This window comes from Lottia gigantea, assembly GCF_000327385.1.
Source record: "Lottia gigantea unplaced genomic scaffold LOTGIsca_72, whole genome shotgun sequence".
In the NCBI taxonomy this organism is placed as follows: Eukaryota; Metazoa; Mollusca; class Gastropoda; family Lottiidae; genus Lottia; species Lottia gigantea.
Window position 1 is genome coordinate 378,727 of NW_008710427.1, and position 20,529 is coordinate 399,255.

Consider the following 20,529-nt stretch of genomic DNA (forward strand, 5'->3'; position numbering starts at 1 on the left):
AGCATATCGCAAGGCGTTGTCTTCATTAGCCCACATAGATGTAAAAAAGAAGATTGAAAAGTCCATACCGCAGCCAATACTGAAACAGTGTTTTCTTGACTTCATGTATATCATACAAAACGGTTATCGAGTTCACAATGAAAAAAATTATAAAGATATCAATCTAAATATGGGTAAATAAATGGAAACAGAAACTAAAAATTATCTCAGCTCATTAAAAGCTTAAAAATAAACAATTAATTAATCAAATATAATTTTAAAAAAACAACGAGTCTGATTTAAGGTATATAAACAAAATAATGAAATGAAACATATATTATGCCTAAGCACTAAATATGATGCCAAAATCTAAAACACAGGATAAATTTCCCAAACAATAAATCACATTGTAAAATTAAGTAGATGTTGGGTATTGTGGAAGCCCTCAGGCTTGAATGTGGCATAGTTCAATAACAACCAATATCAGTCACAAATCATAGTACTTTTTTGATTCCTTCATCGACATGTTGCTTTTCGTTGCCCCTTACTGGAACAAACCAATACACCTACATGCCCTCTTATCCATTTACTGATTAACAATTATAAATCAGTTGATCTAATATTTCCAACGTCACCCCCATCATCAGTTAGTTCGGGAGGTAATTCTGGCTTTCTTGCTAGAGGTGAACTAGGTAAGTTCAATGGAGGTGGGGGCTGTGGTAAAGGTGGGGGTGGAGGTGGTAATGAATCATTATCGTCATCTAAAAGATCGTAAGAACCTTCACGTTGAAAACTGTCTGTATCACTATCACTCACCACCTCCTCGGGTCCCTCCTCTTGAGAGGCTGAGTGTGGAAGTTTTGGGGGGAGATGGCGCCGCCGTAATTGGAAAGAGTCATCAGTTGGAGGGGAAAGAAGTTTTGAAGCGGTTCTGGGATCGGCAGGGCGCCTTAATATCATGGGCACGTCCCGTGAAGCACTAGGTTCTCGTGAAAGTCTATCATCACTTATAGCACGAGGAATTAACGGTTGTGTATCATCATATTCCTGATTATATCCAAAGAAATTACGACGATGTTTCTCTTGCCATCTCTTCTGTTTTAATTTTTCTACTTTCCTCTTTTTCTCCGCTTCCTGTAATGAATCATGTACAACTTTTTAATGTAAGAGTGGATTATAAGGGAAACCCATAATATTTCTTAAATTTCAATTATTAAATATTCTCAAAAAGTGACAAACTAAAATCTCAAACAAAAAGAGAGGGGTGTAACCTATTATCTACCTATATGATTAAATTATGATAAATCATTAGATTACATTGGGTTCTAGTGACTTACATCTTCCTTTTGTTTCTTAGCTATAGCAGTAACTTGATGTAATAAATCATCTATTTTGGTTTCTGTTGAGTCTATATCAATTGATGTTAAACATAAAGCTTGATTAAGAGGGAAGAAATCATAACTTTCATTCTCTACCTGTAAATAAAATTTAATACTATTCTTATAAACTAGTTCCAAACATAAATAAAACTCAAGTCTTCACAACATATTTAAACGTAAACTTTTACAATATCATTTATAGCATTGTGTTTCATTTCATTCAAGACAATTGGGCAACAGCAATATTCTATTTCAGTAAATGGCCTTCAGAATTGTACCTCAAAAGTAGATATAAGTGGAATTTTATGATACAAAACAAAACCAGGGTTGGAAAACGATTTTGACTTTCTAAATAGAAATGTTTTAACTTACAATTGCTGTAATATTGGAAGTAAAGTGTACATCTACTTACATGTTTACTGACATATAATTCTAAAGCTGTATAATCACTTTCTTTTATATCATCCAAATGTATAATAAAGTACACATAACTCCACATATTATGTTCATTTTTAACATGATAATCAAAACCCTGGAATCAAATAATAACTTGTCGGATAAACCATTTTCAATGGTAAATACAATTGACTTTCAATTGTCAAATTTATGAAACGTTACATGATCAATGATAGTATCAAAAACAACAACTGAATATAGCTTCGGTGTTTCAGACTATTTGTGTACAACTGGTACACCAAGTGCAACTTCTCTAAGACACAGTAATTTCAGAATGGTAGGTATTATAAACTGTAACCTTACCCTGCCATGATGTTCAAAATCGTAACTATTTCTACTGCAAATAAAACACGTATCTTTCATGTCCGATTCGGCTCTCCACTGAAAATATCAAAGTCATACACATGGACTGTACATAGATTTGATCACAAAATCTGATAGAATTTGGACCAAGATTCATTTAGATTGAAAAATGTGTATAAGAGACACCAGACAGACCTTGCCAAAGACTGTTAGTCTTAAAAACTCACGCAGCGCTCGATTATATTGAGCCCTGAAGTAGTGACACGGGGATCAGAATAATTAACGGAAAGACGTAGACGTACAGGTTAATGAAGTAGCTACAGGTCACTGTAGTGACAGGGAATACGGGTAAAAGATGAGGTTGGGATTAGTTTGAAGTTGAGATTGAATAGATGCTGAAAAGTGGTGAAGTTAATTTGAGGGGAATTGTGGTCAAATATAATAGCAGTGAGTTCCTTCCGTTGAATTAAATCGTATATAAATCGTTATCTTTCAAAACTATCTATCTAATTCTAATGTAATTCGGGCAAACATAAATATAAGGTATCTTACCTTTAAGTCTCTCATTTCTGAGAAAGTATCAACAATAATACCAAATATAATATTTAAACCAATAGTTGTTATGAATATAAAGAATGTCACATGATATATAACTAATGGCCAAAAACTACCGAACGAGCTGCCTTGTGGATTCTGTTTTATTTCCTGAAATGCAGAAAATGAATGAAAGCTTCAGATGGTTATGGAAATGGTGAAAACAAAAAATAGAGTTTCACCACCTTTTCATGTTGCATATTGGCTCATGAAGACGAGCGTGTAATGCGATGCAGTTTATCTTAGGTGTTCGATGCGAACTTCATATCATTTTTTTCATGTTAGTCCCTTCAACTGGAATCAGTGACCGAGGGTAAACTGGTACAACAGGTCTATTTTTATGCCAATAGGATCTCACAGAAGCATCCAATGATTATGAAGACGTAGTGACTTTCCTTAATAATGGTAGATCCTATTCCTAAATGAAACAAATCTGTCGGGACTTACTTCAAACATGTCTCCTATAAGACCATATCTTATCACTGTTACAGTACATTCCCACAATGTAGAACAATAGAGATAGTCACTGGCAGAAAAATAACTTCGTAACAGTGCAAATCCCACCAGAGAGTAAATATATATAACAACAAAACCAAGAACTGCTACCCATAGTAACGACATACCTAAAACAGAAAGTATATATTGTTATTTTTCTTAATCAGTTACTTGTCAATGAGGAAAACGTCCAGAGAACACTTTCTTTTTTGTCTTTTTATCAAAACCTATCTTAGCTCTCTGCAAAACAGTTTTGTCGCATACACCAGTGCTTCTATACCTATATAGGTCCACGGAATGTGTTGATAATGTAACGTAACTTATTAATTGATTTGTATGGTGGATAACAGTTATATTTACTTACCATTTACAGTTACAGCTTTTATGACCCCACTCAGTAGCTGATTATTGTTGACAATATTTAATAAATGGAAAGCAAAGAAGTAACCATGGAATAGAGTTCCTGCTATAGACATACCAAGAAAAAGCTGTAATGGGAAACATAATCTTTTTTTAAATCAAATAATTCAAAGTAAAAATATGCATCAAAGTGGTTTTCTATAAGATTGAGCTGATGGAATTTAAAATAACAGTAAAGCTAATGAAAACCAGCAAGTCGAAGCATCTGTTTCCCTAAACAAGAGTATTCATGAAAAAACAATGTTTAGCTATAGTGCCTAGAACTTACCAGATAGTAAAATGTGGTGAAACTAAATAAATTAACATTGAGGTTAGAAACTTTTTCTGTTTTCTTCATCAGCTCTTCATCATCAGGATAAGATCGACCACAGAGTTTCCTTCAAAGACAATGAGAGCAATACATTTCAGGAAGTTATTTTCAGAAAACAACCTACTTGAGAAGGATTATTATGCATATAGGTCAAATATCCTCCTCAAATCATTGTTTTTAAACTCCTATTGTCATTATTGTTTATACTTAAAAAATATGAAATATCATCTGTAAGTAAAGAAAGGAGATTAAAATATGCTACATAAATAATTTGATATAATAAAATTCCACTGCCACTCCACCTAATCTAAACAATTTAATATCTCCTACCTGGCTCCAGCCTTTATTTCAGCAATATTTGGCATTCGAGGATGATTGGACAGAAAGTAACTGATAAGTACAAATAGTGAAAAGAGATTATGGACACCTCCTAAAGCCCATAATGTTATTGCATACTGGTTTTGTGGTATACCAATTATTGCAGGTACCGGACTGAAATGGAAAAAAAATGCTCCTGTTTAAGCTCAAGATTTCATGTTGCCTTTGGTTATATTTTTCTAAACTTTCTCTGTAGATAATGTCCATTAATCATTTAATCATTGATTGCTATTTCAATCGTTTATTTAGACAAATAAGAATGTTGGGTTTATACTTACTCATAAATACCAGGGCAAAGAATTGAAGCATTCGCAGCATCATTGGCAAAAACTGCAGCACAATCCTCCATAGATGCTTTAGCATTCCATGTTACCAACATTATAATGTTGATAGCTAAACTGAGGAGAATAGATCCATAGTTCCACACTAGCCTTAAATAGATAGAGATTGTTAAATCTTGTATCATATTTGAGTATGGAAATCATTTAGTTCGGTTGGTGTTTACAAAGAATACAATATCATGCTCCACTTAAAAGTTCCCAAAAAGCTGTATTTTGTACAAATACCTACCATCCTTTAGTAAACATCTTAGCAATTGGATTATCAAGAATCTTCTTCTGATAGGTGATATCCTTCATAATATCATGTGTCCACTGCATCAGATCTCTTATCTTATTACTTGGTGATGTTCTGTCAACATTCCATTTTAGTTTCTCTTTGACTTCATCTCTTACTACGCTCTGTTATAAAGGAAATATATACATTATATATAAATTTGAATATGTAACTCTGAGTAACAAAATTTTTTAGCTTCTGTTTTAATATTTCTATATCATGCTCGTGTTTTGAGCACTGTTTATAAAGTGGATATAGTTTATTTTATTGTAAAATTAATTTACATCAAAAAATAATTTTAATAACATATAAGATTCCATTCAGTGTCATTTCGTTTAAAATGCTTATCTGGTATATGTGTCATACCATATTATCACTTTTGTGACTATCATTGAATCATCTCAATAATAGATTAATATCAGATTAGCTACAACTAGCGAAATACTTTGCTTACCTTGTTCTTTACTCGAAAGTTGACCTTTTGAAGAACGTCTTCTTTCACTATCTCGATGGAACAAGAATTTTTCTTGTAATAATCGAAAGCTTTGAGATTTTCTGGGGACAAAGTCAATTCTGAAAAACAAGAAATCAAAATTTAATGATCGATTGCTCGGATGTACGATGTGCAAATTCAGAGATATTTCAGTCGCATTGTGATAAACGTTGAATACTTACGCAAATTTAACAGTGGATCAATATCTATCATTCTAGCTAAAATCATATAAAATCCAAATCCAACTTCCATCACTGTTTCTTTTAAGGCACTTCTCTTCTTCCCTTTCTATACAAATAAAAGTTCATGAAGAAAATCAGATAAAAGTAAATTAACAATGAAAAAACCACCAAATCATATTTTCTCAGAGCTGTTTCATAATGTGTCGTAATGCGCAATGTAGCCATTACTTACCACAACTCCCTGAATTAAACTTCCACCAAAAGCAGCAATTGATTTAGCAGATTGTAGATAACTACCAGCTTCAGCTCCCTTCATCAAACCTTCCAGTTTGGGTTTTTCAGCTTGATGCATCTCATAACAAGCTGTCATACATCTATAAACAGCTTCCTTATCTAAAGCATCTTTGACAGCTTTAGCAACCTGCGATGCACCAGGTCCATTTTCTTCTATTAATGATGTAATTAGAGATGAAATTATCTGTTGGAGTTCAATAACCTATCAAAATATAAACATCAAATATGTAACAAACAAACATAAACCCAGTAATGATTTCACAAAACTTTAACACAATCTTAATATTAATTTTTACATTAATTCGATGTTTGAGAATAACTGCCAAAAACCAAACACCAGGTCGAGATTTAAACAGCATTTGGTGACTTCAAGACATACAATACCCAACTTATTTCCCGTAGCTTTCTCAAGCATGCTACAATTTATATGTATAATCAAGACAGAAATGAGTAGCTTTGCCGTGCTTAGTAATGAAGACAATAGATGAAGACCACTCGCTATATAATTAGTATTCCTCAGATATTTGCTTTAACTGAGTACATTAAAATAATATGCTTTCAGTGCATCATTACAGACAGACCTTGTCAACAGGACAATCAGCTATTTCTCCAGCACGTAATATAAAATTTATATAATCTATCACTTTTTTATCATATATCACAGCACGATTTTCTTGATTACCCTGAAACAAATTCGTTCATTATCATAATCTATCACCTAGTATGCTTCAATATTTCTTGAACATATAGATTAGCATGATTTTATCTGCTGAGGTAATTTTGTTAGTTTCTGCTTTTAATACACGAGAATCTGTTGATTAGCAATTCAACCTATAATTTTCCTTTGTGTATATAAAAAATGCGATTCACATTTACATTGTACTTACAGAGCAGAATTCGTTGAGCGTACTAAATGTTTGTATCACTAAGTCTATAGTTTTATTATTAATAGTAGTATATACAACATTGAGGAACTGTGATGTGTCCCCAACAATATTAAATGATTTGACATTATCCGGCTGTTCTCTTAAATAATCCTGAAAGAGTTAAACAAAATTATTAGCAAACATAAGAATAAATATGTACCCACAGCAAGTTTATGTGTATATCGTCGACATTCTTTATGTCAGTAAGGATGATACCTATCGATTTTCGTAATGATCTGAATATATTAAATAGTCAATTTGTTATATCGATGATGATTCAAAAAAAAATGTATGTAATATATATAATTAGTTATTATACACGGACATAATATACCAACAATTACCTGCAATCCAGTGTTTTGACCATCACATATCCTTGCCATTAATTTTAAAACTAATTCAATATAACCATCATCTTTATACTCTAACATATCTTTTACACCTTCATCCATTGATGCTACCACTTCTTCTTCGGGTTTAGCTTCCTAAATACCGGTTACGAATACAATTAGTTGTATATGTTGAATTAACTATGAACTAATACGACTTATATGACTTATTACAAAATAATCTTAGAATTGACTTAAATCATTTTACGGATATATTACTGGATATAGGTGAAATAATTATATTATAACGATTAGGACCGTTTAACTAGCACACTACAAAATCTAAATACTAAGAATTAAAGTAAGGGATAAAAGACGGAAATTAATATGAAATGGGATATAAAACAGTGAACAAACAAACTACAACTAGAAGGTGACCAATGTGTTAAGGGTGTTGGAGGAGTGCACATTTTTGTGAAGAGAAAAGTGCAAATGGGTGAAATCCATGCGTAGTTCCCCATGCTCGATGTTCCAAAAAGTATTTCAACTAACACGATTAACATTTATTCTTTACAACAAACACCAGCAGCGGTTCCTAGTTTCTATATTTAAAAATCATGTTAACGTTGAGCTCTGATGTCTACAATGGCACAATATCATGCTTTTATCAGTAACATACAATTCGCTACATGGATTAAAGAAAAGTATTGACAATATCAAAAGACGGGATTGGTTTCTAAAGATTTTCTATAATTCTGTTCATATTAAACTAGCTGATATTGCTTTAGAATGTTCTATGGGTGTTATGCATCCTGTAGTGTGGTTATCTGTTAGATATGAGATAGGATTGAGACCCAGAAGATAATTTTAAAGCTTGCACAAATATTCAATACATTATACCAAATTGTAAGATAAAGCAATCAGCATTATGCTATGAACTATAAGCTTTTACTAATAATAATGAGATAATACTCATGATTCTAAAGAAGACTTTCTTTCATTCCGGAGCCATGCCAACATATTTCAACAAAACTTGTCTAACAATATTACAAATACAAAATTTCAAACTGTTTGCATCAGGCCATGGCAACGAAGGTTTGTTACTATTAAGAGGCACATGCGTAATGACCGATAATTTCTACTTCCGTTTACCTCAACTTTAACGTCGGCTAGTTCAAGTTCAGATTGTTCATTCATCAAAGCCTCGCTATCTTTAGGACAGCCATTACTCAGTTTCTTAGGCTTTTGCTTTGGCTGTGGTTTTTTATCACGACTGCTCTTGCGTTTCCATGTCAGTTTTCTTTTTAAGCCTTTTTCATCTTTAGGTTCAATAGCTCTACATAGGGCACGCTTAGAAAATGAAATAATAAGTTTATCATATACTGGAATGGATTGACAAATTGTGGCCATTTAATTCAGTATATATATAATTTTGCGAGCAAGATAACTTGGCATGGAATAAGTATATAAAAAGGGGTGGGTATTTGATTATATTTGGTGATTATATATTATCACACTAGACACTATAGGTTGTAAAAGATAAAATATTTGATAAGAAACATCTAGCTATAATATCATATTTACTAGTAATTTCCATTTTCTCTTCTTAATATCAACAAATCAAACGCATATCAATTGGAAATATGGAAAACATCACATTAAAATATCTAGCTATTGTGAAATGTGTAGATAAAGCTTATATGAATGGTGTTTGAAATTCTAAGCATTTACTAAACAAAATTTGCCAAAATACCAAACTATAAAGGGAGACTGCAATTGACCAATAAATCCAACAAATTAATGCCCGATTACCCATTCTATGATTTAGCTTAAAGAAGTGTAATGAAAGTTGAACTTACCCAACCACCTAGTCGTTCAACTCTCATCTTCTGTTCATACACTTGTATTTGCTAAAATATACGAAAGCAGCAGAATTTAAGTCTTCACAAAGAATTTGGTTTAGCATGAATATAACACCAGAATTTTACTAGTTATTAATACTCTATTGAAATGAAAATTGATTTGAAAGAAACTATCGGTTATTGGAGCCAGGCCGAGTGAAAGAATGGTTATTGGTAACTGGTTAGTAAGTTATTAATTACCTGTAGAGCTTTTCTTCCAACAGTCAGTGTAGTACTGTAATTAGTCATATTAGCAAGTGCTTCTTTGACCCGAGCTTCATGTTGAGCGAGTAGAGAACGCCTGAAAATAATACAACAGAGTCCTATTTATGAACTAAGTACTTTCGTAGCTATAATTTTTCTAGATGATTTAAGATATACAAAGTTATATTCAGTGATTCAAAGCTATTTTGAAAGTGTGCAAGTCATGAGTATTTAAAAAGAAAGTAGAAGATGAATTTGTTTTCATGAGAAGCAACTTTTTATTTTATGCTACCTAAAATAATGAATAACATCCTACAATCCAGATGCAAAAATTAAAGTATATAATATGAAAAATAATAACAACCAACAACGACGAAACTTACTTTAAACGATAAAAAAAAAAAATACAAAATTTTATTTTCACAAGACCTGTGCTTCTTCTACAAGCACATTATTATCGACAATAACACAACGTTGAGCTTTACTCAAAACGACCAAACATAATTACAAATTTAATGTTCACTGTGCTTCTTCTACAAGCACATCAACAAAATATTCTAACAATACATATTTCATAAAAATGATATCAATTCTATAAATTCAGTGGACTCTTTAATCTAGAATTAAAAGAAAAAGGACGTGCTTTAAGAGAACACTACCATGCAAAACAGACGTGACTAACTCTGAAATCTATGTAGATAGATATTGTGTTCAGTTTGAAAAACAAGAGGAAAATATTGATATCATGAAGACAAAAAGCAGCTCCAAATCACACAATAATCAAAGTAAAACATTGTGATGCCCCATTTGGTATTCCTCATGCTATATACTGCTATTTACCCTGTCTTACGACGTGTCTTTTTCAGCAACAAATATCTACAGGAAGAAATAAAGTGAACACAATGGCTTAAACTAGATGTGAAAAAAAAACTTGATCGCAAATAAATCACGTCTGCGTTAACTCCTTTGTAATTTCCTAACGATGACATATTGCAAAACACGTTTGGCAGAATAAATTGATGTGTTTTGACAAAGACAGAAGTTGACATATTTAGTAAGCAACATTCTAGAGTTTTTGCATATAGAGCCGTCATGGGTAGCGAGGAATTTTAGATATCTACAGGATAAATGGAGTCCGAAAATATTGATTAGATCTTTTAGACGAGAAAATGAATGATTTTTTTTTTAAAATATGAGTCTGTTGATTTCGAAATATACTCGCTGCACTTGAAGACCCAATATGGAAGTTTGAAAGAAAGAGCATGTTTAAAGAATAGAGAGAGGTAGAATAACTCATTAAAATCCACGCTTTATTAGAATAATTATTGGTCAGTATAATTAACAATATCAGAATTCAATTAAGACCTTTACCATTTCTTTGTAATAAAGATAAAAAAGTTACTCTTATCCATTTAACATTAATATTATTATTAATTCAAATATTAAAATGATGATTAATATCTTTTCCAAATTAGAACTATTACCTCTTTCAAAAACTAACTTACTTTTCTTTAATAGCGTTAGTTGAAATCTGCATTCGATCTCTGACAGCCATAAAGAAAACCTCTTCTCGTGTTGAAAGGAAATAATCCAACATAGATTTCTGTAACAAAAATATTCCACGAAAAATGAAAGATTTTACACTTTCTAAGCCACGGATAAACAGGACAGCGTGGTACCAAATACTTCGAAGCTATAAAAATTGTCGCTGAAATTCCCTTAATTGTGCATAATAGTGTTAGATGGTGATAAAAACAATAATATTAACAATCGTACATACTAATAATTTTATAGTAAAACTTGTTGAGACAAGAGACTCATGTATAGGCCTTCTATGAATTAAATGGCGATAAACCTCTAATATATATTCTATCGTGGGATCATCTTACTTTGGAGAAAACAACATCATCTTACCTGAACCTCTCTATTAGCATTAAATAACATTATACAGATAAAGGCCAGGACCTCTCTAGCTATTTCATCATTACGTCGAGCTAAATGTGGCAATACCCGATTTATCACATTATGATTATTGATAGCTATTTGTACATCTTTTATATGGTTCATTTGTCTGTAACAAATAAAATCAATACTTTTATGTGAATCCTGATTCCAGATCATAATTGCGACTACATATGATCAGGAAGAAATCCTTTATATACCCATAAAATTGGTAACTAGAAAGGATTTAAATCTTTAAAAATTACAAAGCAATACAGGAACATCCAAACAGAACCCGAAACACGTGGTTACTTAAGCTTGTGTTATTCTAAATTAGATTCTTCATATCACTTATTCCTTAGTTCTGCCTAATCTAGCACTGATTTTAACTAAGTAAGCGAACTTGATACATCTGGAGATCATTTCTACATACTTCTTAATTTTAGATTCAGATGTTCGTGAACACCAATCTTCTGGCAGTTTTCTCTCTTCATTGTGAATCAAAGCTCGTAATAATTGAAGACATCTTATATCCAAATCTTCATGACAAGAAAATGAAGGGTGGACCAATTTCACTTGTGTTGCTGATATTCTGAAACAAACCACAAACACCCGTTGAATCTTATACAGAGGTATACGAACTGTTTTAATATTATTTTTTACATCATATAGGCACATCTTTATGGAACAACAATCACTGGTAAATGTTTTATGTAACGTTTCGACGTATTTCCCCCGTCGTCCTCAGGCACATGATGATAAAGAGTGATAGATAAACTATATATATATATTCAGTACTTACTTGTTGTTCCATAGAGCTGTGCCTATATATATTATTGCTAAATGCCATTGAAAGACATTATTTTACATGTTCAGTCATATGCTGCCAAGCAACACTGGAGAAGCAGCACAGAAGAACGGAGATTAGCATGTATATAAGTCTGATTTATATTAAATGAGTTTCAGTGACAGTGAAGTTATGTGTCTTCTGACATTGAAGCAAACCGAGGAAGGTCTACGTAGATATAGATTACAGATAATGGTAAATGAAAGAATTGTGTCCTTACTCTAATTGTTCCACTAATTTTACAGCTATAGCATATTTCTTCTTAGGTTTCTTTTCTTGATGTGAGACAAAACATTTGACTAAACTCTGAAATTCGTCACCCAGTGGTAATTCTTCATTACTACCAATTGATGTATATTCTACAAAGAGACGAGTTTTTGGTTTTGATTAATGATTCACAGACAAATTCAATCATCAAAAAAATTCCAAATATTAATACAATCCAGAAATTGAGATACTAAACGTTTTTACAAGAACTATTCCAAGGAAACGGAGAGAAGTGAACACTGTTGGGTGCATCTTTCACCTTGTTTTAGCTGATAAAGAAGGTGATTATTGATTAAGTACAAACCTCTTTTTGATTTGATTTTAAGTTGAGCATTAACTGTATTATGACCACTATGTACACGACTACAGTTGACAGTAAATGTAAAAAACTTGGCATTTAATTCTAGTTCAGATGCATAGTACTCCATATTGCCCTGTAATAAATTTAAACATATAAAATTCGTCGCTATATAGACCCCCTTAACATCGATTCTTACCTAGGTGGCTATTGGCTTTCCCACTTCAGTTTATGTGATAGTGATTATGCTTACCTTTCTAACAGCACTAACATTATCTGAAAACTTCATGTCAGCTGTAAATTTCTCCAACACACTCATCAAAAGCTGAAAAGAGGCCAATATTGACATTCTAATGTGAAGATAATACAACATACAGCAGTGTAATCTATTTTCGTGCATATAAGGATTCAACACCGAATTTCGTCAAGTTAAAAAAACGAAAACAAATTTTTATGTCTTAGATGTTTCCTCAGATATTCTACAAAATAATTAGAATTGGTTTGTTTCGATTTTCTTTATGAATCCTTCACTTTGACCCACATTTCATGAGCAACCAACTTGGCAACGGCGGCAGAATGCGTCACCTATTTTCGTGTACAATGTTTGATCTATAAATAAGTCTAGAAAAACACGTTGTATGGATACCGCGTGGTATAATTAACTTCTCTTAGTATTTATCTTTAATATCAATTCATTATAACTAGTGACAATTCCTTCAAAGAACCACAATTTAAAAAAAATAGTGACTGACAAAATAAGATACGTAGCGTGATTTATTGCTAAAAGTCACTGAAACCACTTTGTGTTCCATAGAAATTTTCTGCTGACACGGAATCCGCTAGTTGCTCACGTGACTTCATTTGTTGGACTACATTCTAGCAGACGACACTTGGAATTCCGATTACCGCTTGGGATTATAAGGAAATTCGGCCAATAAAAAATGGTGACGTTTGGTAATAACAGAAATCCGCCATTTTGTATTTGTCAAAGTATACATTAATACATTTTACCTTGCTTGATACTACTGGATTCATTCTACTAGCTAACATTGTACAGAAAACCCATGTTTGTCAAAACACGAAATGCACGAAAAATAGGTTAGCACGAAATTAGACATATTAGACAATGTCAATAGTCGTGTTTTCAAACTTCCATGGGATTTTTCAAATAATTTGCACAATTACTTCAACGGGGCAGATACACTCAAGCGGAAATCATCAACGAATTGTTTACAAAATCACATTCAATATCAACTGATATTTACTACTTACCGTCTTGGACGCATTACCAACAGTAACAATTGTAGTTAAACACATCACCATATTTTTCATATGAGCAGGGTTGATTATCTTAGGACCAAGAATATCACAAAGAGCCTGAAATAATACCATAAAATAAAGTTCTTGATTTTAGTGTCTCAGAAACTTACATTTTCATTGCCTCAATTTTTTAAGCAAAGCATTTTGAATAAAACTGGTTAAATGTAAGTTTGACCTTACATCATCAACTGGCTACTTACTACTAAACCATTAGCTATACTGTCTGTTGTATTCACTTCATTTGGATTTACATCTTTATCTGGTTGATAAAAGACAGTATAAAATATCTGAAAATACAATGAACACAGGCTACAAAAGAGTATCTTAAGGATTGAAATATATTTCCTTATTTGTTGCTTATATATATTACCAACAACTTATCTTTAGATTATCCTTATTGATCTACTATATCATTTGTAATTTGTACAAATGATTAATTCTGTTCTTTACAAAAATTTGTACCGCACCCTAAGCCAAAGTTTTGATTTGAAGTCTTTTTATTTATTACGAAAATTTAGTGTCCTTGTTCATTAACTTTCGCAAATTGCACCCGACTCTGATGTTTTATCAACGGATGTTTATAATTTATTGGTTTTATTTCTCAAAATCACCAAACCAGAAAGATGATATAAATATCGGTATCTTGTGTACATACATGTAAAAATGGCATGAGAGCTTCAAGGACATAGAATAAACTACCATGCATCACAGATCTAGTATCATGATTCTCAGCAACTTCACTGGAAACAAAACAATATATAGCTGACAATATATGGTTAAATAGACGCTTTAATGACGCTTTATGAAATAAAAAAAGATCAAGAAACATTTATATATATAAGAATATAATTTGTACTTCAATACGTTAAGGAAACTCAAAAAAGTTGTCTTCAAGATCAAGAATTGGAGAATCTTCAATCTTCTTTTATTATTAAAATAGCTATGAAATACTGGTTCGTTACCTTTTAGCTGGTGGCGCTTTAAATAAATATGATGATCGCTCTGGGTATCGAGACAGATAGTCAGTGAGTTGATTAATTTCACCAGCAGCCGAATTGATAAAGTCCCACATTTGCCTAGAATTATCAAATGTTCCAAAACATATTCAAAACTAGTACAATATTTCAAACTATCTTTGATATATCATTTTATTATAGACAAGAGTCACAAGACAACTAATATTTTGTCCTGTATAATCTAATCACAGCTCCATCTGTTTAACTGTTCCTTAAGTCTTTTTTAAAGGTGCATAGTGCAAAAAATATAAGGGTGTTTCTCTTGGTCTTAACTCCGTTACTCATATCGTAGATTACCGTACGAGTGTAAACATTATAGATTAGCGATTTTCTTAACTTAACGTGTAAGTTTGGTCGTACAATGGTTTGAAAAACGAGGTCCTGGTACTTACTTATCATGTTGTAAATCAGCAGCACCGCTTTCAATTAAATTACCAGACGTCTTCATGTAAACCCAGAGCATAAATTTGATAAATGGCTTCTTTAAATTATTGTCAATCTGTCCATGTGTTATGACCCATAATATTTCTTCAACTGGTAAAATTGTTTGACATAATGATTCAATAAATTTATTTTCACCCTAAAATAAAAGAAAGCATAAACATTGCTAAGTACATGAACCAAATGGAGATTTATATTCTACTAGAAGACGAGAAACGACCTACAATGGCAATAACAGAAATTTTGCATACTCGATTTCCAATTTCAAAATTTGAGCATTTTACACATGAAGCTTTGGTTTATTTCGTCACCCGAATGACTAGACAGACTGGGATCAGCAGATTGTAGAAAGACAAATAGCGAATTAATAGCAATTCTGTGCTAATAAAAATATCTTCCAACCTGCAAGGTCAGGGTTCCTACTTTGAAACGTTACATTAGTGCCTTTACTTACAATGGAAAATCGAAAATAAATGATCTACACGATGAAGACATACCTCGGCACATGTCGCTAGAAGATCTACCAAGCTGATAAAATATGTGAGATGACCTCTTTCTGTTTTATTAGTTAGAATTCTCTCCCTGTAATCATTAAAGAGAAAAAGATAATCTCTGAGAAATAGCAAACGAGTATTAAATGTAGTCATAATTTTCATCGTGCAAAATAACTCTTACCAGCCCATTTATCTATATTGCGCATACTAATCCTGGTTGATGTTTACTCTTCTGAACAATTTTCTGTTTTATTAATGCTCGATTGTTTGTTATTTCTGTATACTCACATAAGTAAAAGTGGTCGTGTAAACGCTTTTGTTTACGTAAGCAAATATACTCCATGAGTATTTTACTTCACCTCAAGAGGTCGTGCAAAAGCATATTTACTTATAAGCAATTATATGTGGTCGTGTAAACGCATAGTTCATTTGCTCAGGTTCCCAATCATTCGAAACTCCAGTAGACATCTATATGGCGAGCTTATGGTCCAACTCAATGGGGTCTGTGACATAAAACTCTCTAGTTGGCAAATAGGGTTTTATTTCCTCACAGAGAAAATAGAATGTTGCTTTTCTAATACGAAAATTCTCAACCCACAATGTATCATCTGAAGACCCTTTCAAAATCGTATATTCCACCAGTACTGAGAGCGTGGATTCCTCCACTTCCGACATCTTAAGACTAATCCCATACCCAGGATGTAGGGAAAATCTCTCCTGCGTTTTTGTACGATAAGCCTCATCTATGATATTTTCTCAAATGACAAAAACGTCATGTGTAAAACAGGAAACGTTATTTATTCAGGCCTGACATAAAACACCTAAGGACGCAATGTAAATATACTTTTACTTCCGTAAGCAAGTACTCCAGAAGTAAATATGCTTATGTGAGTAACATTTTACCGTATAAACATGGCTTATGTTACACAGAATACTTACTTCATTTCCCGTGGTTGATCTAAAACATAAGCTGCCTTCTTAAATGTCTGCATAATATATTTCATCACCAAAGCTTGATTTCGTTTGATTGTCAAATCTAAACCTTCAACTTTCACCAGAGCTTTTAACAAATCAAGAAATTCGGGAGCAGTGTGTTGACATTCAGCAGCTAAGTATACTATTCTTTGCATTTGTCGTGAATGAACTTTTAAACATGTACCCTGATTTCCAATAAATATCTATAAAGAGATATAACATCGGAAATATTATCAGTTGATGATACTCTATTTGGCTTGATTTGTTTGTGGAGTCATTTGCTTTACTTTATTCCTAATCTGTCACATTCCTGCACTATTATACTACTTTTGCAATTATGCATATTTCTAAAAGAAAATATAAATGATATTAACATCAAATACACAAAACTGTGAACTGTGTCAAGAACAGGAAATAAGACATACCTCTTGAAGTGCAAGAGCTAGATCAGATCTTACTATTTGAACATCTAGCAGCTGATCTAAGTTTTCAAACATCTTTTCTTGGACTTTATGGTTTTCACGGATCAATAATTGTAATAAATATAAAGTTTTCTTGAACACACTTTCCATTCCTTTGTATTGTTCCTGGTAAAAAAACAATAAACAACACCATAACACACACCAATTGAGATTGTAGAGAAATAGGATGATACTAAACGATTCTGTATTGCCTATCTGTACACATTAACATAAATGTCTCCGGGAACACTTAAATTAAATTTGGCAATACTGTTACAAATCTTCCATTGAATATTTACTTGTTAAGTTTTATTGACCTACAGTTTGGATATTGGCAATTCACTGAATGAAACGACAAAGCGTAGTATCATTACTTACTATTAGACGGGCGTCTATTTCCTGAGACAATATATCTAACACGATTGTAAGTAGACCTGAAATAAAACACATAAAACAGATTAGACAGTTTTTGGGTCTTCTGTAAGGCATAACTAAGATAATATTACAATAAAGTATGAGCTTTAAAATTACAATTTACATACCATGACTGATCATTATATTCTGATTCATGTGATGAGGTTCTTCTGGTGTTTTTGGCAAATGACAAAATCTGAAATGGTAAAAAAAGAAAATATTGACGATTTATCTAGTCATCTGAATGACATTCCTGATCTTATTTGGAAAGGGTTAGAGCGAAAACTTTTGTTATTGATATCGCAATGAAATACATACTCTGCTAATTCATCTAAAACTTCATTCATCAACTGTACTTGTTGATCATTTAACTTCTGTCTGGCTAATCGTCTTAATGTTGGTAGACTTCTCTGTACTTCTCTATGTACCCTAGCTGAATCATGGGTTTGTAAAACCTAAATATATTAGAGAAATGCATTGATTTTAATTTATTCAAATGACCACAATTATTTTCATCCATTTATTGTTAATGTAAAGTGAATATCAATACAAAATGATATCAACACATACTGTAACTTACCAATGCCTTCTTTGACAGTCTAAACATATCATTTTCAGACGAATACATCTTATTCAAAATATCTAATGATTTCACAACCATTTTATCATACTTATAATTTGATAAATCCTAGAAAAAAATCAAGAATATGAAAATAAAGCTTAGTTTAAGTTTAAAACATTCAATAATATTACAGCTAGATATTAGTGAACTATATTTCTATATTATTTTACTCCATAAAATGAAATAAAACAGACAATAATATAGTTTGGGGAAAAACACAGTTTAAATAACCTACCATTAAAATAGCAGTAGTGGATTCTATGGTAAATATTGCTGAACTATGGAACATTTCTCTCAATTCTCTTAAAACTACTCGCTGTTTCTTAAGCGCTTTTCTAGAAAATGAAAATATAAATTTAATATATGCTATGAAATCTCCTTGAAATTTATTATTCTAACAACTTCCTTTTAGGGAATTAAGGACCTTCTTTGAAAAGCCCAGATCAAATCAAACCAAATCGAAGCAATCCAAAAGTAGCAATAAAATATGAGTAATGTGGGATGTTAAAGAGATGGCAAATTGACAGTCAATTTTGATTAAAAACTTACTTGGTTTGTTCACTAGGATCATACGTTTCATATAACAACGGTTCTAATACTGTGCCTGATTTCTTTTTGATTGCTGCTTGCTCTGTAAATTTAAATCTTGTTACAAAAACCTGAAAAAGGAAACTTTTGTCAATATACTATTTTTTAATGACATGAATATATCAGAAATATTAAAAATCCGTACAAGCAAGACAATTCCGTCAATCAGATTCTCGTCCAGAGCATGATTGAATCTAGAGTAAAAGTTGTTTAGTAGTGGATGCCTCCAAAGATAAGTACCATCAGGTAAAAAAATAAGCATGGTCTGCTTCCCGCTCGACACTAAGGTCAACAAGATACAATCAGATCAATGTATACCTGCCCAAACAAATGAGTATTTTCAAAACAATAAATTAAACTCAGAATTACCTTGAGACGCAGATTTCTCTGAAATGTTAGCAGTAAGTCTAAAACCTCCATTGCTCTGAAATAAAAGATAAAGGATGAACGAATTTTATTAAGTCATCAAAATCAAAGTTGAGACAAAAAAATAATGATGTGATAGAGGCTTATAGTAATATCATGTAGGATTGTGTTCAATATATTCTCAATAGCTGAAAACATCAACATCTATTTGTATAATAAACAAGTCATTGTAACATTACTTACTGAAACTTTGCATCGACTATAGCTTCCGTTTCTGGGTTCTTCTCAAAACGACCATTATTTTTATAATGTTGAACTGCTTTGTTGCCTTCTTTGGAGTACCCTTAAATAATATAAATAATGTCAAAAAAGAAATGAAAGCATTAAAGCAATAGATAAAATTTTTACAAAAATTTAACTGAATTGATTATCTTAAAGCAATAAACAAAGAGAAACTTAAAAGCGTCATACCTTTTCCTTTATCTTTTGGAAATGGCACATCGTGTCTTCCATCTAATAAGCTTAACAATGGTGGTAATAGTTTTCTTACATCATCTAGGTCCATGTAATAACCAAATTTAACTAGATGATGAAGAAGTCGTAAAACCTATTGAATTGAAAATAAATGTTATGTTGGTATTCGAGTTCCTTGCAGAACATCTAAGGTATTGTCGCAACATGTATTGTCCAAAAAGAACCGATTTAGTCAAGGTTCGGTGTATATAGGTCATTTGCCTCCGAACCACGGTAAAGTTTGGGCAAAGTAATCACCAAAAACAAACAAGTTTCTAATATTGAAGCCATTCACACACAAAATTTATTTGTCTATTATTAAAATTGTTAGAAGTACCTGTTCGATGAGTAAGTTGTGACCAATCATTGAAGCAGTCATAGTACAATTCTGACTGAGAAAGTCGGACATCCAGTCTCGTAGTACGGGGAAGATCGTTACTAAATCCTTGACTACCTACAACACAAGACAGTTCCATGTATTACAACCCATCCGAGAAATAGTTTACTATCCTAGGATTCTACTTATTTCTACACAACGCATCCAGCACCCAAATGACAAACTTCAAATGACACAAAACCATCATGCAGTTTAAGATTAGTATTTCAATGACGTTAGATTACAATAATGAACAAGCTTCTAATCAATATTGTACAATATAATTAACATTATATATTTAGGTAATTAGATGTATATTAATTTATCATTAT

At 32.0% G+C, this 20,529-nt stretch overlaps 1 protein-coding gene across 1 annotated transcript; it reads right to left on the reverse strand.

Annotated features, from left to right (window-relative positions):
• Positions 1-1,830: 1,830 nt before the first annotated feature.
• LOTGIDRAFT_60067 (hypothetical protein) lies at positions 1,831-2,771 on the reverse strand (the record flags this gene model as incomplete). Its single annotated transcript, XM_009065933.1, has 3 exons — positions 1,831-1,890; positions 2,118-2,195; positions 2,670-2,771. Coding segments are annotated over 3 exons (240 nt in total), but the record flags the coding sequence as incomplete, so codon positions are not given.
• Between the last annotated feature and the right edge of the window lie 17,758 nt (positions 2,772-20,529).